Raw genomic sequence first — 15,053 nt, 5'->3', positions numbered from 1 at the left:
GTGACTGGCGGCACGACAAGCTGGGTGGCACTTATTATGTTTGCTGCCCACGAAGTCTGAATCTGAATTTGCTGCACTGAACCATGTCTGGTGTTCAGATCGATTGGTCTGATTCACGTCCCGTTCAGATTAATAATTCTAGTTCTAATCGCCTCTTACCTGGTCTTAAAATAAAGGACCTGTAAAATCAATACAGCACAGGGCTTTTATCATTCAGTCAAATGTCCTCCAGGAACTTCCTTAGTCAGCATAGCGTTGCATCATGGAAGTTGACTCCACAGAACTGCTTCTGAAATCACTTCAGCCAGTCTGTTACCCATCACTACCCGGCGCTCCTCACTGCGCAACGATTGGTTTATCACAAGTCGGGCATCTTGTAGGCATCGGAACCTTCGGTATTCGCTAGAGTAGTGTTTGTTTTTTTGAGTCTAACTTTGCGGGTGTCTTGACTAACATCACAGCAATCACTGGCACTGGATAAATAATAATAATGACGATAGTACAAACGATTATTTCTTCAGCCTGGTGTGCAGGAAGTCGTGGGTTCAATCCGCACCCTGACGCCTGTATATTTGGAGTTTGTATGTCTCTCTCCCCGTAGTTGAGTGTATTTTTCTCCAGGCCTTCCGGTTTTTCCTTCCATGCGTTTAGAGCATCTGGCTGTTATAAATGTTCACGTGATAAACAACTTCGTTGAGCTATCATTTGTGGCCAGGTCGCATCTGAAAAAGAGTTAAATAGCTCAGTGGACCTTACCTGGTAAAATAAAAATAGCTTAGTTTCATTAAAAAAAGTTTAGTTTAGTATACACGGCATGTTTTAAATGAGCAAAATAGTAACAATTACTTTGCATAGTCTTTCACGACCAATTCACAATAGGGGTCAGATTACATGAGTAAATCAGCACGTCTGTTCATGCTACAATTTTATTTATTTGGCCGTGTCGTCGAGTGGAGGAGGGTGTACGACACACATTGGCATTTCACTCAAGTAGAAATCTGGCGCCAAAAATAAATTGCGAATCGAAGTTAATGATCTCCGTAGGTCTTCTCATGCGCAAACAAGCACACTGGGTGGTTCCCATCGCAATTGCCCGTCCTGAGCCGGTGGTGTTCAAATTCCACGTCCCCGCGGGGACTCGAGCCAACTGCCGGTGACTCACCGCACAGAGGAGTTTAGCTGGTGGTGCTCATGAACTCATTAACTGGTGAAGAGTGGAAGAGTGGAGGCAACGCTGGCTAGGATTTGAACCATGTTTGAGCTGAGATCCCATGAGGGATTACTCAACTGGGATTATACACAGCGATCAAGCATAGCCTCGTACTGGCAGACTGATGCCCCACGCCACGTTTGCAACTCAGACTATCCTGGCCTCTTGAGCTCTCCCCTGGTTAAACAAAATTAACTTACCCACTTACTAAATCTCAGTCACCCACTCCATCACCACAGATTCATTTACCTACTCATTCACCCACGCACCCATTCTCTCACTAACTCGCTCGAGCAAATGCGACTCATCCTGCCCTCTTCAACTCTCACCTGGTTAACAGAATAAACTTGACTTAACCCTTTCCCATTCCGCAGAGTGGGTCCTGTTAACCGCTGAATCCCGGAATGCGCAAGCGGCTGGCATTAATTTTATTGAGAGGCGTAGCGCCATTGCACTCACCGCAGAGAACTGTAGCGACACGATCGCACACTATAATAGCCGGTGCAAAACTGTGCCACACGCCATCTCGCATGGCCTTGTGGGAGCCTCGGTACGTCTTCAGGTCAGAAGACGTCTTCAGGTCAGAAGACTTACCAATAAATAGTTTTTTTCTTCTGATTCAGTTCCGACGACGTACGTGCACGTCATCAATACTCGTACGTCGTCGGAATGGGAAAGGGTTAACTTGATCCCTATAGCGCTACCCAAACGCAGATTCTTGCCAAGATGCAGCTTGGTGGATAATTATGCGAATGATGATGATGATGATAATAATAATGTACATTTATTTCTCCAGGAAACCATCATGTCTGTTTAGATTCATAAATATAAACTCGTTCAAGCACATTTATCGTATGGTTAGCTGTTGGCACTAAAGTTGACATTCCTACTCTGCCGCAGTGGATCATGAACCCTCAAGACTTTATTATTCGAGCTGGTAAGGTCCCATTGAGCAACTCTGTTCCAAGCACAGCCACAGCCAAGCACCATCGGCAGTGGCGGCAGTTACAGGACGTCGCAGTTACATAGAGTTACACAGAGATCCATAGACTCAGGTTTTATTCAGCTGGTAAGGTCTCATTGCGCTAAGCCGCTGTTACAAGGACGACCACAGTCCAAGACGGTCGGCAGCGGCGTCAGCTGACCAGAGCAGAAAACAACTATTTACACAAAAACTCAACCCATCTCCTGACCTCCTAACGTTCACTCTGTTTAGGTAATGTTTGATGGTGTGGGTAAATCTACACCATCACATGTATGTATGCATGTTGAACTTCTCTCGCACCGTACGTAACCAACCGTGCTAATCGGAGGTGCTGCGTTGTCTGTCAGGGGACGTGGAATTGTTTAAAACTACTTCACTCTGTGCCCTGCTGCTGTCATTTCTTGCTCAGTGTCCAGGTTTCATGGCAATTTCACAATCGCTTAATTGTAGTGAGAGTGTTATTTTCCTTAGTTGTCTGCAGAAATCGCTAATTTTGCTAAAATGTTCGGATTAATGGCGTATGACCAAACAACCGTCAGACGTAAGAACCTAAGCAGGCCTGAGCCTGGATATCGCTTGCATGGGTGACCACCGCGCATTACACAGGTGCAGTCGTCAGCTGCTGCTGCTAGCGCACGTTGTCAGCAAAGGGCAGTGCAGTATAATTAATTGTTGTACTGTACCACGCTGCAACTTTTATGCTCCCCGCCTTCCCCAACTAGCGGATTTTCCCGCATATAACCCGCGGGGTAGACCACTTTATACAAACAAAACAAGACCCTGCCGGGTATATGGAAGTGCGGGCTATCCCAAAAATATTTTACACGTGTGACATGTCATAACTCGTTTAATTTTTTCATAGTAGGACTATCCACTATGCAACACTTACCTTTGACTAAAACACTGCTGAATAAACCACTCACACTAAGATTGCACACGTTACCACGTTTTAAATGATTAGAATTGTTTGTACAATGAAACTACAATGTTTGAAGTGGGCGCACTTTGTTTACCGGCGACGGGAGAGCTGGGAGAGAGAGGTGGGGGTTGGGGGTGGGGCAGCTGGGGGGAGAGAGAGGTGGGGGGGGGGCACTATTGTCTACCCAGTGCGCAATCTGCCAGTGCTAAAACTGTACTTACTTATCTGCCAGTTAAGTTACTTAATTATTGGATATTTATTTTTGTTACTTATTTACTGTTTTAAGTTCACTCGTTTCCGGTTAGTTTGTTTTCTTTGTGCACGTTGTGATTTTAATGTTAACAATTGATAGTGGAATGTATTTCAAATGTCAACTTCGTATTAATATGATGGAATTCAGCTGCGGTAACGACGTTAAAGATATGAATGCATGCGGGGTATATGGAGGTGCGGGCTATCTGAAATTAATTTTACACAAAACGCTATTTTTGCGGGTTATATGCGTATGCGGGTTATATGCGGGAAAATACGGTAACACCGACCAGCTTGGTGAATTATAGTCAATGAACCCTCACAGCTACGATGGCGTCGGGAGGCCCTCATGCAGCAGTGGCTGGCAAAAGGGATGTAAATGATTATCAATTATTTGGCTTTACGGATATAAATATTATTAAAATGACCTCACGGCGGCCTACCGAGCATTCCGCTCACTGGACCGCTCCGAAGATGCATCTGCAGGCCGCCATGCAACCTCCTCTCAGCGGCCGCGTCCTCCCGCACGCCGGCGAACTCGCCCCGGCAGCAAAAGCAGCTGTCGTGTGCCCTAATGCTCGGAGGCATCGGGGAGCTGAGGGAGTGGCTGGTGGTGGCGGTGGTGAGGTGTGGCGGTGTCTTACTCTGCGACTCTGCCTGCAGCCAGCGACCCCATGAAGGCGCACGGCACCCCGAGCTGGGACAGAACCGTGCAGGTGTTGGACGCATTCCCCCCTCGCTGCCAGCGCTGGGACACGCATCTGTGGGCATGCGGAAAAAGAGAGCGGGATTCGGCTGCCGCATCCGAAGAAGGCCAGCGGGGCCGGCAAATTACCCACCCACGATTCGGGGAGGAAGTGACGAAAAAAAAATAACAATACTTGTACAGGACTCTATCGAGGCCTTGAAATTGGAATGACACTTTAAATCCTTAACGACCCTACCCCTTTTTAACCCTTTTAAACCAACGCACGCACTACCATACGATAACCAAAAAAATATAATCCGCGCTATTTAAGGTTGCCGCGGTGGCCAGATGTTAGCTAGCTCGCCTGGTATACAGGAGGCCGTGGGTTCGATCCCGACCCTGATGCCTGTGGTATATTTGGAGTTTGCATGCTCTCCTCGTGGTCGCTTGGATTTTTCTCTGGATCCTCCGGTTTTTCCCTCCACATTTAGAAACATGCGTTTAGAGTATTTGTCTACTAAAAATTTCACATGATAAGCCACTTCGGTGAGCTATCATTTGTGGACAGTTCAGTGGGCATCATTACCTGGTGGTAAAATATTTTTTTTTTAGTTTATTTAAATACCACAGCATCCCTATTCCCTTCACATCGCAAGCTCATCTTAACCGCTCAAAGGGCACCCCCAGTGGCAGCTGTCCCTTGCAGCAACACCTGGCCTGCAAGTGTCCACGAGACTTTCCAGTCGGGGGGCGATAATTGCTGCGCAAAGCTTTTGTCAAAAGGGAAATAAAGAAGTGTGGCTTGAAAGGGCGGAGATGAAGATGCTTCGATGGACGTTTAGAATATCTCTTTAAGGGGAAGGAGGAGGAATGAAGAGGGTAGATGGAGCGAGGAAATCCTCTCGTAAGCGTCTAAATGCAATCTCGTCTGAAGTCGCTGCGCAAAAACAGTGCAACATGCATTGCGACAAGCAAACACGAATGAGGGAGAGCGGTAGCGCAGTGGTTAGTGCAGTGCTCTATGAACCCGGTGACCCGAGTCCGATTCCTGGCCACAGGAAGCCTTTTGTTGTTGTAAAGTTCTGATCTGCACCGACTGGTTATCTGTGAAAAGGAGCTTTATAGCTCATCGGATTCCTCCAGACGAAATAAATATTCAATAACACCAGTGGCGAGACTTGAAAATATAACAGGAGCAATGAGTAAATTGACAAGATGGATTGTGCAGCAGTAAAGAGTTCCTCATCATGCATTGAGAGTGAGAGGAAAGCTGAGACAAGGAGAGCCACAGGCGGCTGCAGACAACAGAAGAGGCTGCACAGCAGAAGGAGCAACTTCTCCTCCTCGTGTCGAGGTGCCTGGAGATGAAGAGGAGGAGGGGAGGGCGCAGCAGCGTGCTCTGCAGTGGAGGGAAGATATGAGATCAGAAACACGGTCGTGGTCGCTTCAGTCATCACTTCAGTAAAACGCACATTCCTCCACATCATTACATCCATTCTCACCAATTTAGACAAAATAATCACTTAGTGCGCGTGGTATTTGCGCCATCCTTACAGCGCAAGGCTATCATGAGGGGAGGCACAGTGTTTCAGTTTGTAGCAGTTTCAAAGTAAGCAGCGATATTGCTGTATAATCCCAACTGAGTCATTTGAGGTGGAAAAATAGACACATTTTTATCAATACACTCGCACACCATGGCCTACTTTTTTCGGATTACATCAGTGGACCTACAACGTCCGCTGAGCAGCAACACTACGCTAAGAATTATACGGTTAATTCACCGTGCAGTAATAACCAGGGCGTCCTGCCGGATTTGAACTCCAAACCTTTGCAACGTGGCCGCACGCGCTGGGGCATGCCGCGTGAACCGGTCAGAGGCGGAGCGGAAAACTCCCCAAGGAGCCACATTAATGCATTGTCCCTGGTAAATATGAATACAACACAAATAATAATCGGGGTCACGGAGGAAACTCTTTGAACATCAAAGGGATACGTGAGAGCAGTGACTCTTCTTCCCAACCCGGGGTGCACGCACCCTCTGGGGGTGCGAGATGACCGTTCTGGGGGTGCGAGACATGGCCAGATGTCTTTCGAAACTAAATAATCGAAACACAAATTAAGCACGGGCACGTCGGTACAACTACTTTGTTTCATCAAACCCTCTGCGTGTATTAAGATTATACATGTTTTTAATGATTGAGAACCAAAGGGGATGCAGGGCTGCAGTAAAGGTTCAAGAACCACTGCGTTCGAGTAATCCATAGCTGTCAACCCATGCGGTTTACCCGTATTGTTGTACAGGGAAATTGAGTTTTCAGGTCCATACGGTGTACAGCCATTTCAATACTCCCTTGTGATGGGACTTTGTAGGAGAACGTTGAGATTTATAAGGGCACGGGGTGACCAATAAGGTCTGGACTGGTCTGTAATAAGGTAGGGGGGCACTGATAAGGGGTTGACAGGTATGGTAATGAAACACGTTTTAAATAATCTTACGTGCTATGAAGGGCCATTGCCCGAAACGTCGACTTGTGATTTTCCCTTCCTTTGAAGGCCACACGCGCACACGCGGTGCTACTGAAGAACGCCCAGACTGTTATGGTAATTGTGCCGAGGCAATCACTGGCAGCACACGGGCACGGGGCGACGTCACAAGCCCGATGACGCGAAGCGCGTGGCCGGCGATGACGTCACCACACCCACTCGCCAGGCGCGCGGGTGACGTCATGTAATCGTCTCGAACGTGGGGGGCGCGGCAATGACGTCATGTAGCAACGTTGACTTGGTGCGATGACGTCACGTGTTGTTTACGTCCTCGAGGGTGGGAAGTGAGGGTCAAATTGCCTGTTGACCGCTTGTGTTGCGATCGAAACGTCGTAGTTTTTTTGTTTGAACCTATCTCCGTGACTTTATCGAAAGACCCAAAGAATATGTACAGTGCTGTTGCTCAATTCAATGCTGACAAGTGTAAAAACGAGTTACCCCATGCTCTTGTATGAAGTTGCAACCATTGCAGCACAAGTGCACACAAGCAGCGCATTTGTGCGGGGAAGTCAACGGCGGTTCTTGTCCACTGGTATATAATTGACTCAAGAAGGAGCCACGGTCACACCAACAGACGTGGTGGTCTGAAGCGATGTAAACTTGCACGCGGGGGGGGGGGGGGGTCCTGGTCCAAGCAAAGACGTCGCCAAGAGCGAGCGAGCCACAAGGCGACCATCACGCGCAGCCCTCGCAGCTGTCGGGGCAATTGTTGTCAGCGAGCACCTATTGAGGGCCGCGCACCCCCCACTACGGCACCACCAGCACCACCAGCACCACTACGGCACCACCAGCACCACACGGCACCACCAGCACCACACGGCACCACCAGCACCACTACGGCACCACCAGCACCACACGGCACCAGCAGCAGCACACGGCGCCACGCGGCTCATCGACTATCGCTTCGTGACGTTCTTTGTCCAGGACCACCGTCTCGACTCGCGTGCTTCGCGGCGCTGGACATATTAGTTGTTTATTTTAGCCGAATTATAATAAGAATAACAACGTCTCCCGTTGCTGATGTTGCCCGCCCCTGCTGCTGACACGACGCGCTCGGGGTGACGGGGCGAGCGAGCGGTGAGCACCTCGTGTCCGTGTCCTCCTCGGGGTACGAGTCGACCACGCTGATGATGTCCAGGCACACGAGTCCCACGCACAGCACCCGGCCGCGAGGAGACATCCTCCTCCTGCTCCCAACACCGGCCACGCCGCTGGTGGACACTGCGGTCCGGGTCGAAGGCTGCGTGCAGCCAGCCGCGTGGCGAGCGGGCAGGGGGCAGGGGGCGCCTTGCACGCACTGTACGTGTGCACGCACTGTATGTGTATGTACTGTACGTGTGCACGCACTGTACGTGTGTGTGTTGAACTTCTTTCGCACCGTACGTGCCGATCGGAGGTGCGGGGGAAGGACAACAAACTCAAGACGAACAGCAGTTCTAAAGAAACAAGTTTGTTAATCCAGGTGATTTAAAAGCGCATCGCCTTCAGTGGCTTCCCAATATCGGAAGGGAAGAGCGTTCCAGACGGCCGCAGGAGCGCATCTGAAAGCGGTGACCACCACCGCCTTTGTTCGATGGCTGCAGCCAGAAGCTGCTGCTGCTGCTGTTACTGTGAGGATGCAGGGAGCTGCTGCTGCTGTTACTGTGAGGATGCAGGGAGCTGCTGCTGCTGTTACTGTGAGGATGCAGGGAGCTGCTGCTGCTGTTACTGTGAGGATGCAGGGAGCTGCTGCTGCTGTTACTGTGAGGATGCAGGGAGCTGCTGCTGCTGTTACTGTTACTGTGAGGATGCAGGGAGCTGCTGCTGCTGTGATGATGCAGGGAGCTGCTGCTGCTGTTACTGTGAGGATGCAGGGAGCTGCTGCTGCTGTTACTGTGAGGATGCAGGGAGCTGCTGCTGCTGTTACTGTTACTGTGAGGATGCAGGGAGCTGCTGCTGCTGTTACTGTGAGGATGCAGGGAGCTGCTGCTGCTGTTACTGTGAGGATGCAGGGAGCTGCTGCTGCTGTTACTGTGAGGATGCAGGGAGCTGCTGCTGCTGTTACTGTTACTGTGAGGATGCAGGGAGCTGCTGCTGCTGTTACTGTGAGGATGCAGGGAGCTGCTGCTGCTGCTACTGTGAGGATGCAGGGAGCTGCTGCTACTATGAGGATGCAGGGAGCTGCTGCTGCTGTTACTGTGAGGATGCAGGGAGCTGCTGCTGCTGTTACTGTTACTGTGAGGATGCAGGGAGCTGCTGCTGCTGTTACTGTGAGGATGCAGGGAGCTGCTGCTGCTGTTACTGTGAGGATGCAGGGAGCTGCTGCTGCTGTGATGATGCAGGGAGCTGCTGCTGCTGTTACTGTGAGGATGCAGGGAGCTGCTGCTGCTGCTACTGTGAGGATGCAGGGAGCTGCTGCTGCTGCTGTTACTGTGAGGATGCAGGGAGCTGCTGCTGCTGCTACTGTGAGGATGCAGGGAGCTGCTGCTGCTGTTACTGTGAGGATGCAGGGAGCTGCTGCTACTGTGAGGATGCAGGGAGCTGCTGCTGCTGTTACTGTGAGGATGCAGGGAGCTGCTGCTGCTGTGATGATGCAGGGAGCTGCTGCTGCTGTTACTGTGAGGATGCAGGGAGCTGCTGCTGCTGCTACTGTGAGGATGCAGGGAGCTGCTGCTGCTGTTACTGTGAGGATGCAGGGAGCTGCTGCTACTGTGAGGATGCAGGGAGCTGCTGCTGCTGTGAGGATGCAGGGAGCTGCTGCTGCTGCTACTGTGAGGATGCAGGGAGCTGCTGCTGCTGTTACTGTGAGGATGCAGGGAGCTGCTGCTACTGTGAGGATGCAGGGAGCTGCTGCTGCTGTTACTGTGAGGATGCAGGGAGCTGCTGCTGCTGTTACTGTGAGGATGCAGGGAGCTGCTGCTGCTGTTACTGTGAGGATGCAGGGAGCTGCTGCTGCTGTGAGGATGCAGGGAGCTGCTGCTGCTGTTACTGTGAGGATGCAGGGAGCTGCTGCTGCTGTTACTGTGAGGATGCAGGGAGCTGCTGCTGCTACTGTGAGGATGCAGGGAGCTGCTGCTGCTGTGAGGATGCAGGGAGCTGCTGCTGCTGTACTGTGAGGATGCAGGGAGCTGCTGTGCTGTTACTGTGAGGATGCAGGGAGCTGCTGCTGCTGCTACTGTGAGGATGCAGGGAGCTGCTGCTGCTGTGAGGATGCAGGGAGCTGCTGCTGCTGCTGCTACTGTGAGGATGCAGGGAGCTGCTGCTACTGTGAGGATGCAGGGAGCTGCTGCTGCTGTGCTACTGTGAGGATGCAGGAGCTTGCTGATGCTGTGAGGATGCAGGGAGCTGCTGCTGCTGTGAGGATGCAGGGAGCTGCTGCTGCTGTGAGGATGCAGGGAGCTGCTGCTGCTGCTGCTACTGTGAGGATGCAGGGAGCTGCTGCTACTGTGAGGATGCAGGGAGCTGCTGCTGCTGTGAGGATGCAGGGAGCTGCTGCTGCTGCTGTGAGGATGCAGGGAGCTGCTGCTGCTGCTGCTGTGAGGATGCAGGGAGCTGCTGTGAGGATGCAGGGAGCTGCTGCTGCTGCTGCTACTGCGAGGATGCAGGGAGCTGCTGCTGCTGTTACTGTTACTGTGAGGATGCAGGGAGCTGCTGCTGCTGTTACTGTGAGGATGCAGGGAGCTGCTGCTGCTGTTACTGTGAGGATGCAGGGAGCTGCTGCTGCTGTTACTGTGAGGATGCAGGGAGCTGCTGCTGCTGTTACTGTTACTGTGAGGATGCAGGGAGCTGCTGCTGCTGGTGCTGTGAGGATGCAGGGAGCTGCTGCTGCTGCTACTGTGAGGATGCAGGGAGCTGCTGCTGCTGTGAGGATGCAGGGAGCTGCTGCTGCTGTTACTGTGAGGATGCAGGGAGCTGCTGCTGCTGTGATGATGCAGGGAGCTGCTGCTGCTGTTACTGTGAGGATGCAGGGAGCTGCTGCTGCTGCTACTGTGAGGATGCAGGGAGCTGCTGCTGCTGTTACTGTGAGGATGCAGGGAGCTGCTGCTACTGTGAGGATGCAGGGAGCTGCTGCTGCTGTGAGGATGCAGGGAGCTGCTGCTGCTGCTACTGTGAGGATGCAGGGAGCTGCTGCTGCTGTTACTGTGAGGATGCAGGGAGCTGCTGCTACTGTGAGGATGCAGGGAGCTGCTGCTGCTGTTACTGTGAGGATGCAGGGAGCTGCTGCTGCTGTTACTGTGAGGATGCAGGGAGCTGCTGCTGCTGTTACTGTGAGGATGCAGGGAGCTGCTGCTGCTGTGAGGATGCAGGGAGCTGCTGCTGCTGTTACTGTGAGGATGCAGGGAGCTGCTGCTGCTGTGAGGATGCAGGGAGCTGCTGCTGCTGCTGTGAGGATGCAGGGAGCTGCTGCTGCTGTTACTGTGAGGATGCAGGGAGCTGCTGCTGCTGCTACTGTGAGGATGCAGGGAGCTGCTGCTGCTGTGAGGATGCAGGGAGCTGCTGCTGCTACTGTGAGGATGCAGGGAGCTGCTGCTGCTGTGAGGATGCAGGGAGCTGCTGCTGCTGCTGCTACTGTGAGGATGCAGGGAGCTGCTGCTACTGTGAGGATGCAGGGAGCTGCTGCTGCTGCTGCTACTGTGAGGATGCAGGGAGCTGCTGCTGCTGTGAGGATGCAGGGAGCTGCTGCTGCTGCTGCTACTGTGAGGATTGCAGGGAGCTGCTGCTACTGTGAGGATGCAGGGAGCTGCTGCTGCTGCTGCTACTGTGAGGATGCAGGGAGCTGCTGCTACTGTGAGGATGCAGGGAGCTGCTGCTACTGTGAGGATGCAGGGAGCTGCTGCTGCTGTGAGGATGCAGGGAGCTGCTGCTGCTGCTGCTACTGTGAGGATGCAGGGAGCTGCTGCTGCTGTGAGGATGCAGGGAGCTGCTGCTGCTGCTGTGAGGATGCAGGGAGCTGCTGCTGCTGCTGCTGTGAGGATGCAGGGAGCTGCTGCTGCTGCTACTGCGAGGATGCAGGGACTGCTGCTGCTGTTACTGTTACTGTGAGGATGCAGGGAGCTGCTGCTGCTGTTACTGTGAGGATGCAGGAGCTGCTGCTGCTGTTACTGTGAGGATGCAGGGAGCTGCTGCTGCTGTTACTGTGAGGATGCAGGGAGCTGCTGCTGCTGTTACTGTTACTGTGAGGATGCAGGGAGCTGCTGCTGCTGGTGCTGTGAGGATGCAGGGAGCTGCTGCTGCTGCTACTGTGAGGATGCAGGGAGCTGCTGCTGCTGTGAGATGCAGGGAGCTGCTGCTGCTGCTGCTGTGAGGATGCAGGGAGCTGCTGCTGCTGCTGCTACTGTGAGGATGCAGGGAGCTGCTGCTGCTGCTGTGAGGATGCAGGGAGCTGCTGCTGCTGCTGCTACTGTGAGGATGCAGGAGCTGCTGCTGCTACTGTGAGGATGCAGGGAGCTGCTGCTGCTGTGAGGATGCAGGGAGCTGCTGCTGCGCCTGTGAGGATGCAGGGAGCTGCTGCTGCTGTGAGGATGCAGGGAGCTGCTGCTGCTGTGAGGATGCAGGGAGCTGCTGCTGCTGTGAGGATGCAGGGAGCTGCTGCTGCTGTGAGGATGCAGGGAGCTGCTGCTGCTGCTGTGAGGATGCAGGGAGCTGCTGCTGCTGTGAGGATGCAGGGAGCTGCTGCTGCTGTGAGGATGCAGGGAGCTGCTGCTACTGTGAGGATGCAGGGAGCTGCTGCTGCTGTGAGGATGCAGGGAGCTGCTGCTGCTGCTGTGAGGATGCAGGGAGCTGCTGCTGCTGTGAGGATGCAGGGAGCTGCTGCTGCTGCTGTGAGGATGCAGGGAGCTGCTGCTGCTACGTGAGGATGCAGGGAGCTGCTGCTGCTGCTGTGAGGATGCAGGGAGCTGCTGCTACTGTGAGGATGCAGGGAGCTGCTGCTGCTGTGAGGATGCAGGGAGCTGCTGCTGTTGTGAGGATGCAGGGAGCTGCTGCTGCTGTTGTACTGTGAGGATGCAGGGAGCTGCTGCTGCTGCTATGAGGATGCAGGGAGCTGCTGCTGCTGTGAGGATGCAGGGAGCTGCTGCTGCTGTGAGGATGCAGGGAGCTGCTGCTGCTGTGAGGATGCAGGGAGCTGCTGCTGCTACTGTGAGGATGCAGGGAGCTGCTGCTGCTGCTGTGAGGATGCAGGGAGCTGCTGCTACTGTGAGGATGCAGGGAGCTGCTGCTGCTGCTGCTGTGAGGATGCAGGGAGCTGCTGCTGTTGTGAGGATGCAGGGAGCTGCTGCTGCTGTTGTTACTGTGAGGATGCAGGGAGCTGCTGCTGCTGCTATGAGGATGCAGGGAGCTGCTGCTGCTGCTGCTGTGAGGATGCAGGGAGCTGCTGCTGCTGCTACTGTGAGGATGCAGGGAGCTGCTGCTGCTGCTGCTGTGAGGATGCAGGGAGCTGCTGCTGCTGCTACTGTGAGGATGCAGGGAGCTGCTGCTGCTGCTGCTGTTACTGTGAGGATGCAGGGAGCTGCTGCTGCTGTGAGGATGCAGGGAGCTGCTGCTGTTACTGTGAGGATGCAGGGAGCTGCTGCTGCTGTTACTGTGAGGATGCAGGGAGCTGCTGCTGCTGCTGCTGCTGTGAGGATGCAGGGAGCTGCTGCTGCTGCTACTGTGAGGATGCAGGGAGCTGCTGCTGCTGCTGCTGCTACTGTGAGGATGCAGGGAGCTGCTGCTGCTGCTGCTGTGAGGATGCAGGGAGCTGCTGCTGCTGCTGCTACTGTGAGGATGCAGGGAGCTGCTGCTGCTGCTACTGTGAGGATGCAGGGAGCTGCTGCTGCTGCTGTGAGGATGCAGGGAGCTGCTGCTGCTGTTACTGTGAGGATGCAGGGAGCTGCTGCTGCTGTACTGTGAGGATGCAGGGAGCTGCTGCTGCTGTACTGTGAGGATGCAGGGAGCTGCTGCTGCTGCTACTGTGAGGATGCAGGGAGCTGCTGCTGCTGTTACTGTGAGGATGCAGGGAGCTGCTGCTGCTGTGAGGATGCAGGGAGCTGCTGCTGCTGCTGCTGTTACTGTGAGGATGCAGGGAGCTGCTGCTGCTGCTGCTGTTACTGCGAGGATGATGCAGGGAGCTGCTGCTGCTGCTGTTACTGCGAGGATGATGCAGGGAGCTGCTGCTGCTGTTACTGCGAGGATGACCGGAGTTGACATGACGACGGTTGTGCTCCTAGACGAGAGGAACGTAACCCCCCCCCCCCCCCTGACAACCACCACGAGATTTGTTTTCAACAAAAGTGTAAAACAACAAAAACTGATTTAAAACGCGGTTTAAGTTTATATTTTCATAAAATTGCTTTCATTTACGTTCCACGTTTCATTTTTATCTCGCGAGAGCAGTAAAGGAGCAGCGCAGAGGGGTAGCGCGGAGCGGTAGAGGTCGCATCTGAGCGATGACGGAGCGCCCCGCACCGCCATGGGAACCTCATATGGCAGCAGCAAAACATGATAATTGGTTTTTTACCCTTTTATCTGGCAACAAAACTGACACCTTTTTTAACAAGGAGTCATGCTTGCATTGACCACAATACCTGCGATCGGAACGCCTTTTGGCGTCATCTGGTCCAACACCATGTGAGACTAGGCTCTAAGGAAAGCTGTCTCGGGTGTGGACCAATCAATTTCAAGGACAGTGCATATCCATGATCAGACTTAATTTTGGAGCTTTCGTGACTGCAGGAATTATTCTTTGGTTTTTTCGGTAAAGTCACGTATAAAAATAAAATAATAAATTAAATAATAGCATACGACGTTTCGATTGCAACACAAGCAATCATCATCAGGTATAATGAAATAGCGACATAGAATATATGTATCTTGGTGATATCTGTCTGCTTATATGTCTGTCTATAGTTTTCTGGTTATATTCTATGTCGCTATTTCATTATACCTGATGATGATTGCTTGTGTTGCAATCGAAACGTCGTATGCTATTATTTAATTTATTATTTTATTTTTATACGTGACTTTACCGAAAAAACCAAAGAATAATTCCATGATCAGAGTTGTGTGTTTTGTTTGTTCGCCCCTGCACCGCTAAATGTTGGACACCGTGAGCGCATCGACGTCGCTTGCAGCACCCCCTGAGCTCATGACGCCGTGACTCAGCCGCTGATGTCGCGCTGTCTGACACGTGGACCAATATCATCCACAATACAGGTTTGTTGGGGTCTTAGATCGCGTATGTGTGCCTTTGCTGTGTCTCGCTACACCAAAATAACGACCTGCAAAAATAAAAATGCACACGCATGGATTCCTCCTACTCAGCACGTTACCACGTGCGTTTCTCTTCGGAAGCGCTGTATTGAATGACCTGTGCTCATCCTAGGTTCGCTTGTGTATGTATACTGAACTTCTTTCGCACCGTACTTAGCCAATCAACAATATTTATAAAAACCGATGTCACCTCTCTGCGGTACCTTAGAATTTGATTTAAAGGTCC

The 15,053-nt window shown here is 52.6% G+C and overlaps 1 protein-coding gene across 4 annotated transcripts in view; it reads right to left on the bottom strand.

The window, feature by feature from the left end:
- KHK (ketohexokinase) overlaps positions 1 to 7,912 on the bottom strand; it is a 28,340-nt gene extending 20,428 nt beyond the window's left edge. Inside the window, exons 1-2 of one of the 4 annotated variants that reach the window (XM_061561992.1) lie at positions 7,684 to 7,912; positions 4,011 to 4,127 (exon numbers count right to left, since the gene is read on the bottom strand). In XM_061561992.1, coding sequence (XP_061417976.1) covers positions 4,011 to 4,127; positions 7,684 to 7,778 — 212 coding nt within the window. In that variant the 5' untranslated portion in view covers positions 7,779 to 7,912. The remainder of the gene's footprint in view (positions 1 to 4,010; positions 4,128 to 7,683) is intronic. The other 3 variants (XM_061562002.1, XM_061562009.1, XM_061562018.1) reach the window with 3 other exon arrangements.
- Positions 7,913 to 15,053: the final 7,141 nt, after the last annotated feature.

The sequence above is a fragment of the Lethenteron reissneri genome, chromosome 4 (assembly GCF_015708825.2).
Source record: "Lethenteron reissneri isolate LAM-NWPU_2019-01 chromosome 4, ASM1570882v1, whole genome shotgun sequence".
NCBI lineage: Eukaryota > Metazoa > Chordata > Hyperoartia > Petromyzontiformes > Petromyzontidae > Lethenteron > Lethenteron reissneri.
This window is presented reverse-complemented; position numbering and strand designations above follow the sequence as displayed.